Source organism: Austrofundulus limnaeus, unplaced genomic scaffold (assembly GCF_001266775.1).
Source record: "Austrofundulus limnaeus strain Quisiro unplaced genomic scaffold, Austrofundulus_limnaeus-1.0 Scaffold6, whole genome shotgun sequence".
In the NCBI taxonomy this organism is placed as follows: Eukaryota; Metazoa; Chordata; class Actinopteri; order Cyprinodontiformes; family Rivulidae; genus Austrofundulus; species Austrofundulus limnaeus.
Genome location: NW_013952408.1, coordinates 3,434,366 through 3,453,007, shown reverse-complemented (window position 1 = coordinate 3,453,007; position 18,642 = coordinate 3,434,366). Strand labels below are relative to the sequence as shown.

The window sequence follows — 18,642 nt, the reverse complement described above, 5'->3', positions numbered from 1 at the left end:
GTGTGTGTGTGTGTGTGTGTGTGTGTGTGTGTGTGTGTCAGTGTTTGAGAGCAAGAAAACACTTGCATGTGGGAGCTTGTACGCTGCATACACTCACGCTGATCAGCACACCTGACTCAGGTAAATGGGGTGTGTCCCGGTTTGCGTGTGGGACTTTAAGAAGCCGAGGCAAAGGGGGGGAGCAAAGCATTATTTTTCACGGGCTAAACCTCTGGCCATGTCGGACACATGCGCGAGCGGGCTTCGGCGGAGAGGGGTCCTGTTGCGGACCCTGGCGTTTTGGACTTTGCTCGGCCTTTGCTGCGCCGGGAACAGACCCCTCGGCGGGCGAGAGCGACCCCGCGACACCAGGCTTCACGACGGATCGGCTCAGAGGATACAGTACCCTTTGCTTCACGAACAGGGAACTCAGCAGATTGTGTTTCCTTCTGTTAATGATCAAGTGGTGCAGGATGAGGGGCAGAGCATTCAGTATCCTTCAGTCGGTGAGAACTCTCAAGTTCAGGTAAAAATCTGCAAAGATGAGAGGCATTCTGTTGCGAAAAGTCTAGTATTTTACTTCAGTCGCCGCCTTTTTTCAGCTCAAAGTGTCACTCGTGGACAGTTAGTGTACTTATCTCTTAAAGCAAAGGGCATTTTTTTTCTTTTTCTTTTTTGCTGTTAATAGTTAATGACAGTAAAATCAGCCCAAGCTCATTGTTGTGTTCTTGACTTTCAAATTAAAGCTGAACACATTACAGGAGCATAGGTTTTAATGCATTCTTGGCAAAAATCTCTGAAGACGCTGCAATGAGTGAAAAAGAAAAAAAATTATAATATATGACAGTTTGTAATCTGGCAAATTATAAATGTTGCACAAAGTTAGGCAACCAGAGCTTGCCAAATTCAAAATAAGGAGATTAACTTTTTTTTTATGATTGACAGCTGCTTTAACACAAGATTGTGCAAATCATTGGGCAGGATTAGATTTTCTGCTGACATGAATATGATAGTGATGAACTTGGGTGAATGAGTTCACCTTCCTAACATGCTGTGCATTCTTTGTGGGCAATCATGTGTCTACATCTACCTTTTTTGTTGTTTTCTGTACCAGAAATGCGCTCCTGGCTTTTACCGGGACAGGAACGGATCTTACCTGGGTCGCTGTGTGCCCTGCGAGTGCAACGGTCTGGCTGACGAGTGTGAGGACTGGACAGGGAGGTGTCTGGTAAGAAGCGTACTCGAGCTTCTCATTTCCATCTTTACAGGCGTGCAGGCATCCCGTCATGACTGGAAAGAAACGATTCGGCTGACTGTAGAGTGAGCTAATGTTTAGTCAGAGTTGAGACGAGGATAAAGGACAAGCTTTTTACTTTTCAAACCCTCATATAATTGTTGCACAAGACAGTCAAGACTGTGCATGCACAGACACATATTCATCGCTCACAAACAAACACACGCGAGTGACTGAACTCACCTCCGAGTTCATCCAGCACTCCATTTATTGATTTAGAAAAACATATATATTTTAATTTTTTCATTAGTTTTTCTGCTTCAACTTTTTCATTTTTGAATTTTTACTTATTTATCTTTCTTCCTTGGAAACCGGGTTAATGAACGGATTATACCGTTTTCAGAACTGTCAGTACAACACAGCTGGCGAACGATGTGAACGCTGCAAAGAAGGTTATTATGGCAACGCCGTGCAGAGGACGTGCAGTTTGTGCCCGTGTCCATTAAGTATACCTACAAACAGGTAATAATAATAATAATAATAATAATAATAATAATAATAATAATAATAATAATAATAATAATAATAAATGTAGTCAATTAGAAAGGTGAATTTTGTAACTCATGCCTGTTTTGTCGACGGTCAGTTTTGCAGTTGGCTGCAGAAATGTAGTCGGAGACCTCCGGTGTTTCTGCAGGACAGGCTACACTGGAAACCGGTGTGAGAGGTGAGTACGAAGAAACGGAGGTCGTACTGTTGCCTTGTTGTTGGGATTTGCTGCTTATTGTGTGTCTTTTACTTCTCATAGTTGTGCTCCTGGTTACTTTGGCAATCCGATGAAACCAGGAGGAAGCTGTCAGCCATGTAACTGCAACGGCAACAGTAACAACTGTGATCCCAGGACTGGAGGTCAAATGCTAAACTGTTGTTGTGTAAAAAATGTTTTCTTTTGTCATTTAATTTATATTTACACGTAAACTTGTTTGTTTGTTCTGTAGTCTGCAAAAACACATTGGAGCCAGGAGACACAAACATGGAGGAGCACTGCCAAGGTACAGTTACACAACACAGTTGCACAACAAAACAACAACAATACTATCATCCATCCATCCATCCATCCATCCATCCATCCATCCATCCATCCATCCATCCATCCATCCATCCATCCATCCATCCATCCATCCATCCATCCATCCATCCTCTCTACTCATTTTAATGTTGCAGGGTCACAGAGAACTTGTGCTTTGCTCCAGATTAGTTTTAACAAAAACAATTTTTGATTTTGAGTGTTGTTCACATGGATAACACATGCCATTTTTTGGGCTACTGTCTGTTTTTWATGTTCCAGAGTGTGATAATTGTGCTCTTACTTTACTGCGAGACTTGGAAAAGCTTGACAGTGAGCTGGAAAAGATCAAGAATCAGATGGACAACGTTTCCGTCAGTACCGCCTCTAAAGATCGACTAGGGAAGCTGGAGAAGGCCGTGTCAGACACCAAGGTAACATGTTAACAAAACAAAGCATCAGGAGATATTTTACAGTCACAAAGCAGATACTGTTAATTAGATAATCATCAATGGAGGTGGGTGCTTGTTTGAAAACTCAACACTGCTGCTAATAAGCTGAAAATATCATCAAATTCTAGTGTTTATCAATTTAGTTATTGTGACTGTGCACCCGTTATGTAACTTTCATATGATTAAAGAAAAAGGGGGAAAACACTTGTTTTATGCCTCAGATTTCAGACTTTTACCTGCAAAATTGTCATTTCTACCTTTGTCACCTTTTGAAGATTCTTGTCGACAAGTTTAGCTCTGCCATCAGCACCCAAAAATCCAAAGTTGACCAGCTGGAAAAAGACATGTCCAACCTCGCAGATGATGTTTCCTCCCTCAAGGACAAGGTAGACTTCAGAATAACCCATTAAACATATTGAGGCTACAAGATTGAAAAGCATACAACTGTGTAATGTGCTTTTATTTAGGCAGATGAAAGGGCTGCTGAAACTGACAAGGCATTAGCAAATGGTGAGAAAACCCACACTAGGGCAAAGGATTTGGAATTAGAGATTCAAAACCTACTAAAGAAAATAAGAGGTAAATAGAAACACACAATCAAAGGCAACTCTTTTTTGTTTTCCTTTATATGATGTCAGTTTTCAACATTCTATCAGATATTTGCTTGACCAAGTCAAATATGGTGTGCTTTTAGATTTACAAGACCAGTTGAGGAACCAAGACGGTAGAGGAGATGCGTTTCCCAGTGACAGCCTGACTAAAATTTTGGAAGAAGCTGAGCGCATGGTGAAGGAGATGCAAAACAGAGACTTTACCACTCCGAAGACCGCTGCCGAAACAGAAAGAGACGAAGCAAAGAAACGTAAGAAACACTCATTAAACCTTTCGGAGAGCATGATGGTCATGGTGATCCAGTTTGAAACTGAAAAAAATAAATAAATAAATAAACGTTTGGACTCTGTCGTCTCTCCACTTTAGTCCTAGATTATGTCAAGAATAACATGAGCGAGGTGTGTGACCAAAATGAGGCAGCAGCAGACAAGATCCGGAGCCTTCTGAATGATTACAGCGCCAAGCTGAAGGAACTGGACGAGGCTTTGAAGAAGGCAAAGGACTTGGTGAAAAAAGCCAATGCCCAGAACACTCTCAACGCTAAGACACTGGAAAATCTGCAGGTAAGGAAATGACTTGCCCAGATGCTTTTTATAAGCTTGTGCAATAAACGCACTAGTTGTTTTCCCACTAACTAGTAACCTGAGTTAAAATGTTTTACATGTTCCCGACAGAAACGTATTGATGACTTAGAAAAAGAGCGGAAAACTGTGGTGGACCAGATGACCATGGCAGAGGATGAACTACAGAAGACGGAGGATTTAGTTAAAATACTCTCAGACAATAAAACGGTACATTTTTTTTACAAATGTTTTCTTTTCTACTCTTGCAGATGGTGAGATTTACTAATTCACACAAAGCAGCAACATTCTGTAGCTGAGTAATAATCAGCTCAAATCCAGTTAGATGTTAAATTTTAATGTTGCGCTCTGATGTAAGGTCAGTGATATTTCCATGTGCTCTGGATTGCTGGCATCCGTTCACCCTCCTCCTTTCTTTGTTGTAGGACTATGAACAGCTGGCCGCACAGCTGGATGGTGCCAAGAATGATTTGACCAAAAAAGTAGAGGAGATCACCAGTGCAGCGGCCAAAACACCCGTTGTGGAGACAGCGGAGGAACATGCAAGAAACCTAGCCAAACTAGCCCAAGAGCTTGAGGAGTAGGTTTATTACTCATACAACAAAGACATGAAGTCAAGATCTCTGCAAAAAGCAACAACGGTGCACTTCTTCACGTTTTTGTCCCATGTTGTTATCTATGACAGTGGCGTGAAAAATGCAAGTGGACTCTCTGAAGTGCGTGATGCGAAAGACGCCATTGAGGCCTACAAGAACATCATAGATGCCATTAACGCTGCAGAGGCAGCTGCTAACGAGGCCAAAGACGCTGCAGACACTGCACTGAATGTAAGCAAACAGAATCTTACAAGCGACCACTCCAAACATATTCTTGGTGTTCTGACATGTTTTTTTTCTTCTTCTTCCTTTTTAAGAATGTCAAACAGCAGAACCTCACAGATAAAGCAAAAGCACTCAAGGAGAAGAGTGACGACCTGCTGAAGAGTGCAGAGGACGCAGAAAAAACCCTGCAGGGTATGAGTTTAAACCACTTTAAACTTTTGWTAAGTTTTTTTTCCCTAAGCTTATTTGCTGAGTTTTTTCTGTTACAGGCACAGCCGGTGAACTCACTGACCTGAAGAACCGTCTGAGCGAAGCTGAGAAAAAGAAGGCAACCCTTGAAAAAAGCCTAGCTGATGCACAGACTGAATTAAACGGCATCAAAGCGGGTAAATTGGATGAGGGCAAACAATCTGAAGAATAAAGTCTGAGCTAATCCTGTTTGTCAAATCCATTCATGTCTATTCCTTGTATTTTATTGCATATTCTGCTCTGCATCGTTGTGCCTAGTAGATGACATCGAGGCTATGATTAAGGAGGCGAAGAAGAAAGCAGCTGCTGCCAATGATTCCGCCACCAACACCATGGACAAACTCAATGCCATCAAAACGGAGCTCGATAAAATCAATCTCACTCCTGTGGACTCCAACCTGAACAACGTCTTGAACGATGTGGACCAGTCAGGTGAGACTTGGAACGTTATGAAAAGACAGAAAAGACGCTGTTTTCTTCTGTCCTTTATTTTGGCATCTTGTATCTTTCCACTCCAGTGAAGAATTTGTGGAACACCATCCCTTCTCTGAACGACAAGATCTCAGCCGTGGAGAACTTGACCTCGCAGTTCTCGCCCATTAACAACATATCCGAGAGCATCAGGAACATCAAAGAGCTCATTGAACAAGCCAGGGATGCAGCAAACAAGGTGAGATCCGCTTCTCTAAATACGGCCTTGCGATTACTGGGGCTGTTTCTCATTYGACCATTTCGCGCCTCCAGATCGCGATCCCAATGAAGTTTAGCGGGGACGGTCACGTAGAGCTGCGTCTGCCGAAGAACTTGGACGATCTGCGAGCCTACACGGCCTTGAATCTGTCCCTGCAGAGACCTACCGGCAGGGGCGACGGATCGCGCCGACGCAGACAGGCTCCGGCCGGCATGTTTGTGTTGTACATTGGCAACAGAGATGTGAGTGAATCAAAACCATGCGAGACAATTTGGACACTGAGATTTGGATTTTGGTGCTAACGTACTGTGTGTTGCAGTCCTCGAAGAATTACATAGGCCTGGTGCTGAGGAGCAACGTTCTGTACGGCGTCTACAAGCTCAACGGAGTTGAATATGAGATGAGAACAAGTTCCATCACAACATCAGGGTCTGAGCAAGCCATGTTCGACAGAGTGAACCTACGCAGGTGAACCAGCGGTTTGAACTAATCCCCACTCTTGTCTATTTTGAATTAGCTCTGTCTGTAAAAGGAAAAAGGAGGTGTGATGAAATTTTTTCTTCATGTGATTTAGGATTTACCAAGACGCCCAGCTTGCTCTGATCAAAGAAATAAGCTCGAATACGCCTAAAGACCCAATTACGAGCAACAACCAAGGAGAGGAGAACAAGGACCTCCTGGATGTCAGTCCCAGTGACTTTGTTTTTTACGTTGGAGGCTACCCCGCCAACTTCACTGTAAGAAGCAGAAACACCAGTATTTTTTGATCTTTAATAAACATTGTGTCTTTAACACCTCACTCTCTTTGGTTTCTCCTCAGCCACCAGCTTCCATGAACTACCCAAAATACACAGGCTGCATTGAGTTTGTTTCTTTTAATGACAAGGTTTTGAGTCTGTACAACTTCCAAAGAGTGGAGAAAGTCAATTTGGAAACTCCCTGCAAAAGGTACAGTTAGTACTTAAACACCCCATTGGTATATTTTCCAGCTCTTGCTCAAATATTAAAGGAACAGTGTGTAATATCCAGTGACATCTAGTGGTTGAGGTTCCTTATTGCAACCAACTGAAATCCACCCCCAACAAAAAATAAAAATAAGACGGCATCTCTATGTGATATGTAATATCAGCAGCAGCTTTAGAATAAGTGATATTATTAACTTCATTAGGAATTTAAGAAGTTACTACAATCCAGACACAAACATTTTTTTATTTTGCTAGCCTTTTGTTCGTCCTTTCCGAGCTACTGCAGAAACATGGCTGTGCAAAATGGCGGCCTCAAACAGCGTTGCCATGTAGTTGTAAACAGCTAAAGTAAAATTAATCCAATGACATCTTGGTTTTTAATGATTAGATGTGTTTTTAGACATTTTTATTAGTGATTATCTTATCTTCCTGCTAAAAGATGCGCCTAAATGTTACACAATGTTCCTTTAAGTAAATGTAAGCATACATTTGTTGAAGTGACAATAAGCGTACCCAGATTTTCATGAAACTAATTTTCTTACTGACGCTTGATTCTGTTCAGATATGTACCTCCAGTTGATTCGGACCTATATGAAGGCACTGGATATGGTAAAGTGATAATAGGAGAAATAAAGAGGACGTTTATAAGAATCAGCATGAGCATCTTTACTCGCTTACCAGACGGCCTGCTCACATTTATAGGAGAGGGGGTAAATATTTCTCATATATTTATAAAAATGAATTATTATTATTATGCTTAATTCAAATGATTGATTTTTTTAACTTACTGTGTGTTGCAGGACAATTACGTAGTTTTGACGATGGAGGGGGGTTCTCTATATGTACGTGGCAATCAGTTTAGTGACTCTCCAGTCATCTTAAAAAACATATATCCAGTAAGAAACTTATTATTTCTTTTTTGTGTGTTTGTGTTTTTGTCTTTTACATGTTTAAGTTATATTACTCCTGCAGAAGTGAGTTATTGATCTGTATTTTTGCTGCACTTTTCAGTTTCAGACAGTTGACTGGCCAGAAATACAATTTGTCCTAACAACCACAGGACTTGTGAGAATCTCTGTGGGCTCTAATGTACAAATTGCCAACAAACCTGCGTACAGTATTGCAAGTTTTAAAGAACTTTATGTCGGAGGTGCACCACAGGAGCTGAGGGACAAGTATGTGGTCATTAATATCCCCCTGCCTCTAAGTTTCAATGGTTTCACCCAGCTTCTTCAAGAATAACCTTCATTTTTTGTGCTCTTTTTAAGATTCAACATCACTGTTCGACCATACAAAGGATGCTTGAAGAATCTGAAGTTACAAGATGTATTTCAACCTATTGATGAACCATTGGGCATCAGCAAAGGTTGTCCAACAGATTCACTGGTATGATGGTCATCTTAGTGAAAACTCTCATTGCTGCCCTTCTCACAGCCACGTTTTTGTTTCAACTGCTGATCTGATGTCCGTTCTGCTTAGGTTGCACGCCAAGCACACTTTGGCTCGGACGGCTCCCTCTCTGCTGAGCTCCCAGGCTTCATTCTGGACAAAGACGTCAGCGTGTCCCTCGGATTCAAAAGCACAGAGAATCAGAGCCTTATTTTGCAGGACAAGTACCCAGTCAGTGTTTAGGTTCATTTTAACGCTTGATCTTATTGTTTTATCRAAACAGCAAGAACTTTATTGAGTCTCCACTTGTTTTTCTCCTTCTTCCAGACATATGAGGTTGTTCTTGCATTAGAAAACGGTTACTTGACTCTACAACTCAATGGCAAGAAGTGGAAATCTAACAAACAGTACCACGATGGGCTGTGGCATTACTTGACTGTCACCAAACGAGCTGGAAGGTATAAAGAAGCAGTTTTCCATTCAGAGTTTATCAAGATAATGCAACCATTCATAATGCATGTTGGGGCAGTCACATGAGTATTTTTTTTAACTACAGCTTTAATGATTTCTTTCAGGACTGAGCTGCGTGTGGATGATGCTGATTATGGTCAGGAACAAAGTGATACCAGACCCTTTACTGAGACTGGAGGCGCCGTGGTTCTTGGGAATAAGGAGTACAAAGGCTGCATTTCCAACTTCTACACCAGGCGGTAATATTTCTGTGCTTTTCACCTTTATTTTTCACACTCTTGGCAATAGGCAAGATTTTTCTTGCCTGTGTTTGTGTTACCAAAATATCTCATGAGCCGCTGCTTTTTGAAGTYGACTTAATTGAACATTAAAAGGTACAAACATTGGCTCCAACTTTGTTGGTTTTATAGATACTGATCTAAAATTTGGGGTTTTGGGAGCTGAGAGTCATCCCAACATTCTATGGTTAAATGCAGTCCTTCAAGTAATGCTAGGCTTTTAATTTTTAATGACTTTGAGTACAGTTTGCGTCTGCTGTTTTGATTTTTAATTTCATTTTAAGATGATACGCTTTTCATTATTATTACAGGCCAGCCAACCTGTACACAGCTGAAGACTTCAGCACCTTTATGGCTTCTGGAGACGTCGAGTTGGACATGTATACAGACTTCAGCCCTGCTCAACAAATGCAGGACCGCGCCTCTAAAAAGGTGAGAATTTCGCAATCATGCACGTTTTATTCCAGATAAATCATCATTAAGCATTATTAACTTGGCCTCATAAAGATTTGTAGAATCCTGTCATTAAAAGTAAGTCACATTTTCAACCTAATCTTGTCTCTTTGTGACGTTATGTACGTGCTTACATTAAACTTTGCTGCCTCATTTCCAGAGATGAAGAAGGAGGAGTCCCTTAGACCCGCTGATGAGGACAAGAATCTAACGTTGACTTGAAACCTGAGCCATCTTTTTCGGCTTTCGCACAAGCTCATTGATTTGCAGAGTGCTCCAATAAAAACAATACTTGCATGAATGCTTCCATACTCATATGGAACAGAAAAAAAATGTTTTTTTTTTTTTGTATTTCATCATATTTCTTCTCTATTTAAAGTCAACAATCACAAACTTGTCAATAACAACTTTGAAATGATTTCATGTCTCTTCTCTTTCTTTCATGTAATTCTCATAACAGTTATTCACAAGCACATCCCTTCTAACTCACTAAYCACACCTGTTAGATACAATCATGTCTGATCATTACATTAAAAAGAAGCTCCACTTAGGAAAAAACAAAGCGATGATTGTAATTCTTTCACTTTTCTAATCAGTTCATCGGTAAACACTCAGATTATATTGATTGTTCATGAAAAGACTAAGTTTTTGAATTTGATGGTTGAGTTAAAAAGCTTCCCTTCATTAATACATTTTAGACTTTTATTAAAATAAATACTAAATGGGAAGTTTGTATGATTTTATTGATTTATTTAATATTTAAGTAAAGAACTTCTGACTTATAGGAATAAATCATAAAATCAGAATCAGAACTTGAGTTAACGCTACACTTTCACCTAAACTTTGCTTTTATAATTTGTTTTAAAATCACATTTAAAATTAAAATCTTTGTTTCATTTTAAATCAATGATTATAACCCTGATTGTTCTCTCACTCAATCACTCTGACCCCTGCATACTCCTCCTCACTTTAAATTTGTTACAGTACATTATAAATTCCACATCAGTCTTTGATGAATGATCTAAAATATAAAATTACAGCTGCTACACGATTTCATACAAGAATAAGAAGTCAACACTAGAAACTGCACTTGAAGGGGGAAAAAGAAAAGTCGAAAGATCAGTAGAGCAATGTGTTCAGAAATAAATACAAGAAGTTTCTATATTAAAATATGTAGTAAAATATATTTTCTAAGATGTAGGAATTACTGCTGTACATGGGCCTGAATCAGTGTTTTTATTTGATCACAAAAAAAAAAAAAACTCGGGTCATTTTCAGAAACATGTTGCAAAGAAATCTGCTCCTGATGACACAACAAACTAAAAGAATCCCTCAAATCACAAGCAGCGAAGCAAGCACATGAAATCAAACAGAACAAAACTTAACACCTAATGAATTATTCTGTCATGCAGTTGTAATTCTAAATTTTAACCTCGACAGAATGATGTGGGACTATATTAAATCTCATGCTCACTCTGATTTTAATTCAATGCGCAAGAATGCATGAAAACCAGCTACAGCTGATTATTAATCTGACAAAATACAAATTGCAACAACTTTGTGTGGCCTGATGAGTGTTTGCTTGTTTTAAATCACATATTACAGTAATTAATCTGCATTTGTGTAGAAATAAAGCTAATCTGATTTCTTAATTTTTTCATGCATGTAAACTGAATACAATGGAGACAAAACAAAGCTTCAATATTAATTTTAAGACCTGGGATATAAGCATTTTGAATAYATGGTATGAGCATTTAAAGGATTCGTAATAATATGGTCACTTAACTCGTTGAGTCAATAAAATCACGTTGCAGTGGCTGAACATGTAGGGGAAACGTGACTGGTTGATTTTTGCAGCTACATTCTCCACCAACAGGTTTGGAATGCGTCTGGTTCATCAGAGCTGTGAGCTCAAGAGGAYTCATGCTCCAGCTTGCACTGAAATGCTTCTGTTGTTTGTCTTTGTGCTACTTTAGGACGATGTGAACGAAGTGATAATCGAAAGCGTTTCGTCTTGCGAGTTACCAGCCCAAGTTCAACATGCCTACCGCGTGGGGGGGCCCGTCAGCAGCCTGAGCTTCAGCCTTCCTCTGCAGGTGCTGCAGCCCAGGTGAGAGGCCAGGTTCTGACACAGAAACATGTGGGAATGCAAAGCATGCTCAGCTGAATTCAGAGGATTTTGTTTATTTATTTATTTATTTATTTATTTATTTATTTATTTATTTATTTATTTATTTATTCTTTCTCCTCTAGACCCCACTTCTCTCTGGATGTCAGGACTCGGTCTTCTGAGGGTCTGTTGTTCTTTGCTGCAACCAGAGGAGAGCAATCTCACCTCGCCTTATACATGTCCAAGGGCCGGATCAGACTGTCTGTGGCCAAACAAAAGGAGATCTTCAACCGAGAGAAATATAATGATGGGAAATGGCACTCGGTCAGTGGATATGTACATCCCAATCATAGATGTTAAAACAAAAACTAGCTCTAAACATCTGCTGCTCAGGTATTTAATTTAATAAATAAGTAAATAAGTAAAGTAAAGTTTTACTTATATAGCGCCTTTCACAGAAATAAATTCACAAGGAGCTGTACATTCAGGGAATGGGGGAGGGGGGCAGTTAAGAAACACCCATTCAAGAAAATATACAAGGCAAACATGGGGGAACAAGTGAAACAGGTCATGCAGCAAACACAGTTGTGCCACATTTAACAACAGAAAAACTAAAAACCACATAAGGGAAGATGAGGAAAATACCCCAAAACGAAACATCACATTATATCAACAATGTGACACACTATGAAAAATTATAATTTATATAACTGTATTGTCTGCAGGTTGTTTTTAGCCTGGAAAAGAAGAAATTCCGATTGGTGGTGGATGGGATCAGAGCTCAGGATGGTCAGCTGACAAGTGCTGAGTTGAAATCAATGCAGCAGTTCATGTCACCTGTGTACCTRGGCAGTGCCCCAGCATCCTTCTACAAAGAGTTAAAGGTAAGGGGGGTAATAAATTACTCAAAGAAATACTATAGTTTGTTTATGTGTTTGTTTGTTTTTTAACAAATGTTGGTTTTACTTTCAGATGAAGGACCTTCCAAAGCAGAGCGTGTCCGGCTGCATTCGCAAGTTTAAAATGAACGGAGCCCACATGTCAAATCCGGCTGCCAACTACGGTGCAGGACCCTGCTTTGAGGGGCAGACACAAAGAGGGGCGTATTTCTCAGGAAATGGTGCACACGTCATTACCCGTGAGTAAATCACAAGGAGAATGTTAAAACACTGCACGTTTCTACATATCAGGGTGAATAATAAATGCAAAGGAGAGTAAATATAAGCATGCAAACAAATTAAAACGTAAATGGAGTTTTTCAATTTTTCTAATCGTACGATTACACAGAAAGTCAACGTGTATCTTTTTTGCCTCTTCAGATGATCTGCTGTGCATTTTGTTAAGTTCTCACATGTCTGATAATCTGTTTTATTTGAATAATTAATGAGATTGTTTAGGTTTTGAGTACATTTTTGTAAAGTTTTGGCCCTTATTGGTTTTATTTTTTACGAATATTGCATGTACACTCCTGATCCAAATTTTAAATACGTTTCTAAGTAAAACTTTGAAATGCAAAAAGAAGAAATGAGAGTGATAAAATGAACGAGTAAGCATTTTGTTGCAAACAAGTATTAAACTGAAATAGGCTCAGCTCTGCTTAGAACCTTCTTGTGATCCAGTGATGCAAAATATGAATTCTTGACATTTTTCAACTGGTCTTAAAATTTTGATGAGGAGTGGATTTGTTCATGTTTTTTTTCTTCTTCTTAATTTTTTAGGTCTTATATGATACCCGTATTAATGCTGATGTTTATTTTCTCTCTTTCAGATGACTCTTTTGATGTGGGCGCTACCTTGGAGCTGCTGTTTAATATTCGCCCACGCACTCAGTCTGGACTCCTGCTTCATGCCGGCGATTCTAGCAGAACCCCGTCTGGAYCTGCGATGGGCCACTTTCTCACCATCTACATGCTCAGAGGAGAGGTGAAAATGGATTTCTGTTAGTTGTCAAAACAGAGCGCTGTTTGAATCTTTGGAATACCTGCTTGTAGAAAAAAAGAAATAAATATTCTATTTTGTGTGTCTATAGTAGATGTGTTCCCCATGGCCAGTTTTGAAACAGTGCATGATAATGTTGTCGTTTGCAGGTGGTGGTTCGTGTGAACCAAGGAGGAGGAGAATTTATGGTGTCAGTGAAGCCAAAAGCGCCTTTATGTGATGGAAACTTTCATAAAATTTCAGGTGAAACTCGATGAATCACACGATTTAACACGATACTTTGACACATTAGACATGTTTACCACTATATATCACTGAAACAAAAGGTACAATCTGTTTTGTTGGACCACTTTGGGCTTTCATCATGGCGCAGGCCATAAATTCAATAGGAAAACTGTCTCAAAGTTCATATCTATTGAGTTGTAAAATATGGTACATGCAAAGGCCAGTATGTTGCTCTGAGGATTGAAGATTTAGTTCAGGGATGTCAAACTGATTTTCACAGAGGGCCACATGAGCATTATGGTGGCCCTCAAAGGGCTAACTGTAGAAAACTTTGATGTATTGTGTTTTACTTCTACTAAACATGAAACATCATGTTCCTTATYTCATTGCTATGAATGAACACTGCTAATAAACAACTGAGCTCTACATGGTATTTCCTGCACAGAAACAGCAACGTGTATAACTAACAAAATGTGTAATAAATTGTTGTGGAAATACATTATATACTCCTGCCGACAACGCCAACTGTTATGGAAAATATTTATCTAACAAAGACAGAAATACATGGTCCAAGAATGAAGGTAGTCTGTGGAATGGTCAGCTGAGTTTTATTGCAACAGGAACACAGAGAACAACATCAGACTGTCCCCCATGCTCTCTGCCCTGTCTCTGTGCTTCTGCCTCTCCTGAGACAGTTGAGAGGTCTCATATTATATATATATATATATGCTGTATATAGTGTGACACATGATTTAGTTGGATTCAAAAAGACTTCTGCAGATCTTAAAAATTCAGATCCGCATTTTTGGGTGGCCAATTGATCTTTGGGCTGCCTTTTTACAATACAAGCCCCCATATTTCTGCCAGTGTCATCTTGGAAAATGATTGCGTCATCCTGGACTTGCAGCAGCAGTCAGCTGAGCTTAGCTTTTGGACACATGATGTAATTGATCCCAGAACTGACCACCAGAAGCAACCACAGACCATGACACTACCTCCGCAGGATTTTACACTAGAGGAGATTCATGCTTCACCTCTTAACCTGATGACCCCATCTCCCTGGACTGTATTAAGTCTGATCAAATTAGACCAATTAACAAGAAATAAGCTTTTATTCCTCCAAAGTTTCACCTTTAATGCTTTTTTAGTCTCACATTGAAAGTCATTTCTTTCAGAGGACATRCTAAGTAGATAATTAGTTCCAAACCTTGAGGTTTATTTTAATAAATGTTGTAGTGAGTTGACTTTTCTTTTCAACGTTTCCACTCAGTATTAACGTCATCTGCAATCACAATCCCTTACATGCTTTTTTTTGGTCCGATATAATCCGATATAATAATTTACCGCTGTTTTTCCAGACTTTGTTTATGACTTGGACAAATTTTAACCCACCTTCAACTAATTCAGCTTGTGTGTCTACTCAATGAAAACCAGTACTTTGTTATTTCTGAAATACTACATCTTCTGACTACAAGATCCATCTGTAGTGACTGATTGATGACGCCTTTATTGTCATTGTACGGAGCACAATGAAATTACATTTAAGAACATCCGTTCAAGAAGACACACACGACAAAAACATGGGGGAACAGGTGATCAGTAGTGATGGCTGTTTAAGGAATAAAAAGCTACTGTATTGTTTATTGTTAAAGTTACATTTGCTTGGTTAAATGTATTTTTCAAAGACAATATTTACATACAACCAATCATTTTCTGTTTGATTTCTAGTAATCAAGAGGAGAAATGTTGTTCAACTGTCTGTGGACACAATAGACAACTATAAGATTGGACCACCATCTTCCACTACCACTTTGACCAAAGACCCTTTGTATGTGGGTGGCATTCCTGGTATGTATTAGTCTTTAAAAATGTAGTGTTTTAACTCTGTAAAGTTGAGCTAATGCACCTAATATAATTAAATATGAAAATATTGTTACAACAAAATAAAATATATACAAATGTAGGCTTAATCGATGCAGAAATACAAAGGTTCTTTTTGTTTTATTCAATTAAAATGAAAAGTTTAGCTATGAGTACAGCATCTACAGATACTCATGTCTTCAAGAAAAGTTTCTCTAAAATTTATTTTATATATTTAAAAGCATTAAAAGTAATTAGGGATATAAAATCAAACAGGTCGGAGCAGGGCAGGGCAAACACTTCACCAAATGACCACCTGCACCTTTGTCCCACAGAGACGCTGACGCATCAGACACTCCCGGTCCGATCGTCCCTTGTGGGCTGTATCCAGGACATGAAGATCAACGACATATCGGTCTCCTTTGACGGCTCGTCAGCCGTGTTCGGCCCCGTCAACCTCAAGGAGTGCCCGGGCTGAGCAGAAACACCTCATCGCGTCACGATTCAACAAACTCTTTTGGACCATGTCCTCCACCAGCTATGTGCAATCTGTTTAAGGACAGAGAATGTGTTTGTGTGTCAGAATGTGTGTACCTGAGGAGTGTTTTTAAATGTGTGTGAATGTGTGTGGGGAAATAATGTGAGCAGCAGATTACAGGTTTTAATTTTTTTTTTTTTTGCTGCTCTGGTTGAAAAAAATATCTGTATTTATTTTGTAAAATAATCATGTCTCGTGTCACTTATGGGAGCAGTTTTTTAACAGTGGAACACAGGCAGGTGTGTTGATTCACTGATTCATCAGCTGCCAGAATCTACTGAACAAGTAAGGACTTTATTGTGGACAACCCAGCACTTTAAAAAAAAACTAATACCTTTTTATGATGGTGCTGTATTTGTGATGAAGAAAACTAGCTAATATTATTTATCGTTTTTATTTTTATTGGACTCCAAAGTTTATTATTAGAACAACTTGTTTACACCCACAATGCTTCATTCCATGACATTTCAAAGGTTGCCATGGTATGATTTTATATGTCCAGAAGCCAGCATGTACAGTTCTGTTTTTTTAGGTTGAGCACATTTTACTTCCCATTTTCCCCCTCTTTTGTTCCAAATTACCTCCCCATCTTGCATTCCTTTTGCATGAAAAAAAAAGTTATTTAATTGATTTTAACTACACCGAACAAGATGAATTTTGTATTTTTTTTCAGTGAAATAATTAGTACAAACTTATGTACTTATCATAAGTTCAACAGCTCTGTTCAGCATGTTCGGGACCATTGTCGTGAATTAAATATATATAACACTGAACAAAATATCTGAAGTACTTAAATCCAACTGCGAGTGTTTACCGACTGGTTTTGTGCATTTCTGTCAGAATTAACAAGGGTTTGTGTAAAACTCAGAGTAATTAGATACATTTACACATGCATTCCTGTCTTATGTAGACTGATAGCAAAAACTGGTCCATCAATGTTCTTATATTTTACCTCTCTGTGCCAAAAAAAATGATCATTTGTATCTTTTGAGCTTTTACATTTATGTTGTTACAATGTGGTCAAAAAAAGTTATAATTTTTTTGTTGGAATATTAAAAATAGTTTGAATGGTTCAAAAATAAATATTTAATCATATTAAAGTGGGAAAACATTTAAATGATGTGGAAGGTTTAGAAATATAATTAAACTTGGCCCTGAGAAAATTCTAATATAGCAAGAGAAGAGTGGTTATTAGTTGTCAATAAGTTGGTTTTGTTTCTGTGGTGAGACTTGCAGGCAAAGGCAATAGATTGGTACAACTTAGAATTTCCCTATTAATTGTAGAGAACATTAATCACTCTCTGTTTTCCTGAACATAAGTACTTGAAATCCTGACTCTTTGTGACCTCTGCTCCCTGTACCCTCACTGCACCTGCCTGACTCCCTCTCATTGACACAAATGTACTCTGTCTCTCTACAGCTGCCTTTCATTTCTCTTAATTCAAGTGCATATCTCCAGTTCTCCTATATGACTAATATGAAAATGCTAACAAATTAGTTTCTAGACCAGGCTTGTGTTAAGTTGCCATCACTGAGCAAAAACACAAACCAGAAATAGGAAGAGGGCTTCACAGCTAAAACTATGTCGTAAATAAGAAAGACGTTTTATTTTCCATGAATTATTGAAGCACCAGAAAGTCAACAGCGGATAGATTGATGAGTGACTTTGAAAAACATTTAAACAATAAATCTAGGCTTTTTTTAACTTTAGAATTGATTTGTATTGATTGATATGGAACTTTATTAGTTTTACATTGAGTGTGTGGTCGCTTGTCTGCGTACTGATCGGAAATTTGATAATTCCGAGCAGCATTTGAAAGCAGCACATTTCCTGTCTGTGCAGGAACCGCTGGTCAGACAGGCGGCAGAATACGGAACAGAGGCACTTCAGACAGCGGTCAGACTCAGCTCACGGATCATGCAGTTGTTTATAAACATTTGAGTGGTCCAGTTCAGTTAGTAGACTCWTAATTAAATTAAAAATATCGATATGACAACGTTCGTTCACTGCTGCGCCAAGGACGGAGACTATTTAAGCTGTAAGTAAACTGTCCAGAAACACCACTGCCGCCCTTTGCTTTTCCCCTGCCGCGTTTGGCTCCTCGCCTCCGGCCGCATCGGATGTCTTAATGGCGGAGCCGGCAGAACCAGCGGCGTCGGGGGTCGCGGAGGGGGACAAGACGGACGGGATAAACGACGCGGAGATGGCTCTGAAAGGAATCAATATGCTGCTCAACAATGGGTTCAAGGAGAGTGACGAGCTCTTCAGAACATACAGGTCGGTGTGGGTCCACTTCAGTGACAAATATAATGTTTACTCACTTGTGATGAACCAGCATACGCAATGCAGACAGAAAATACAAGTTTGTCTCAGCACATTTGACTGTACACCTTATGATTTTGGTCACAAGCAGGATTTGTATTATTTAAATACCCAAATAATAAAACACTCCCACCCAGAGTGACATGAGTGCACAAATACTGCGTGACTAAAGAGGTCGGCTTATGATTCAGGCTATGCTTGCTTAAACAGTGCTCGGTTTTCATAAGACAAGTGCCTGTTTGACAGGTTGTCCTTCCTGAAATGCCTGTCACTGGCTCTTAATTATTTTGCAAAAGGTTTGTTTACAGCAGGTAAAATAAGTATTGAACACGTCACCATTTTTCTCAGTAAATATATTACTAGAGGTGCTAATGACATGAAATTTTCACCAGATGTCGGTAACAACC

General features: G+C 39.2%; 2 protein-coding genes across 2 annotated transcripts in view; both read left to right on the top strand.

Moving 5' to 3' along the window:
- Window positions 1-17,081, top strand: part of LOC106534161 (laminin subunit alpha-3) — a gene marked incomplete in the record, with an annotated part of 65,827 nt that extends 48,746 nt beyond the window's left edge. The window contains 37 exon segments of the mRNA XM_014030712.1: window positions 1,094-1,207; window positions 1,617-1,735; window positions 1,860-1,940; window positions 2,022-2,122; window positions 2,212-2,265; window positions 2,562-2,713; window positions 3,007-3,117; window positions 3,199-3,310; window positions 3,426-3,593; window positions 3,710-3,906; window positions 4,018-4,134; window positions 4,350-4,504; window positions 4,610-4,751; window positions 4,838-4,937; window positions 5,015-5,131; window positions 5,256-5,426; window positions 5,513-5,664; window positions 5,739-5,927; window positions 6,005-6,153; window positions 6,260-6,422; window positions 6,506-6,633; window positions 7,213-7,360; window positions 7,451-7,546; window positions 7,662-7,825; window positions 7,919-8,036; window positions 8,130-8,270; window positions 8,367-8,497; window positions 8,615-8,749; window positions 9,100-9,220; window positions 11,218-11,351; window positions 11,495-11,675; window positions 12,077-12,235; window positions 12,324-12,489; window positions 13,120-13,274; window positions 13,439-13,532; window positions 15,243-15,362; window positions 15,710-17,081. Coding sequence (XP_013886166.1) covers window positions 1,094-1,207; window positions 1,617-1,735; window positions 1,860-1,940; window positions 2,022-2,122; window positions 2,212-2,265; window positions 2,562-2,713; window positions 3,007-3,117; window positions 3,199-3,310; window positions 3,426-3,593; window positions 3,710-3,906; window positions 4,018-4,134; window positions 4,350-4,504; window positions 4,610-4,751; window positions 4,838-4,937; window positions 5,015-5,131; window positions 5,256-5,426; window positions 5,513-5,664; window positions 5,739-5,927; window positions 6,005-6,153; window positions 6,260-6,422; window positions 6,506-6,633; window positions 7,213-7,360; window positions 7,451-7,546; window positions 7,662-7,825; window positions 7,919-8,036; window positions 8,130-8,270; window positions 8,367-8,497; window positions 8,615-8,749; window positions 9,100-9,220; window positions 11,218-11,351; window positions 11,495-11,675; window positions 12,077-12,235; window positions 12,324-12,489; window positions 13,120-13,274; window positions 13,439-13,532; window positions 15,243-15,362; window positions 15,710-15,852 — 4,998 coding nt within the window.
- A 671-nt stretch (window positions 17,082-17,752) lies between these two features.
- The window catches only part of LOC106534200 (tetratricopeptide repeat protein 39C), an 8,634-nt gene continuing 7,744 nt past the window's right edge, over window positions 17,753-18,642 (top strand). Inside the window, exon 1 of the mRNA XM_014030777.1 lies at window positions 17,753-18,190. Within this exon, the coding sequence (XP_013886231.1) occupies window positions 18,042-18,190 (149 nt within the window). The 5' untranslated portion in view covers window positions 17,753-18,041. The remainder of the gene's footprint in view (window positions 18,191-18,642) is intronic.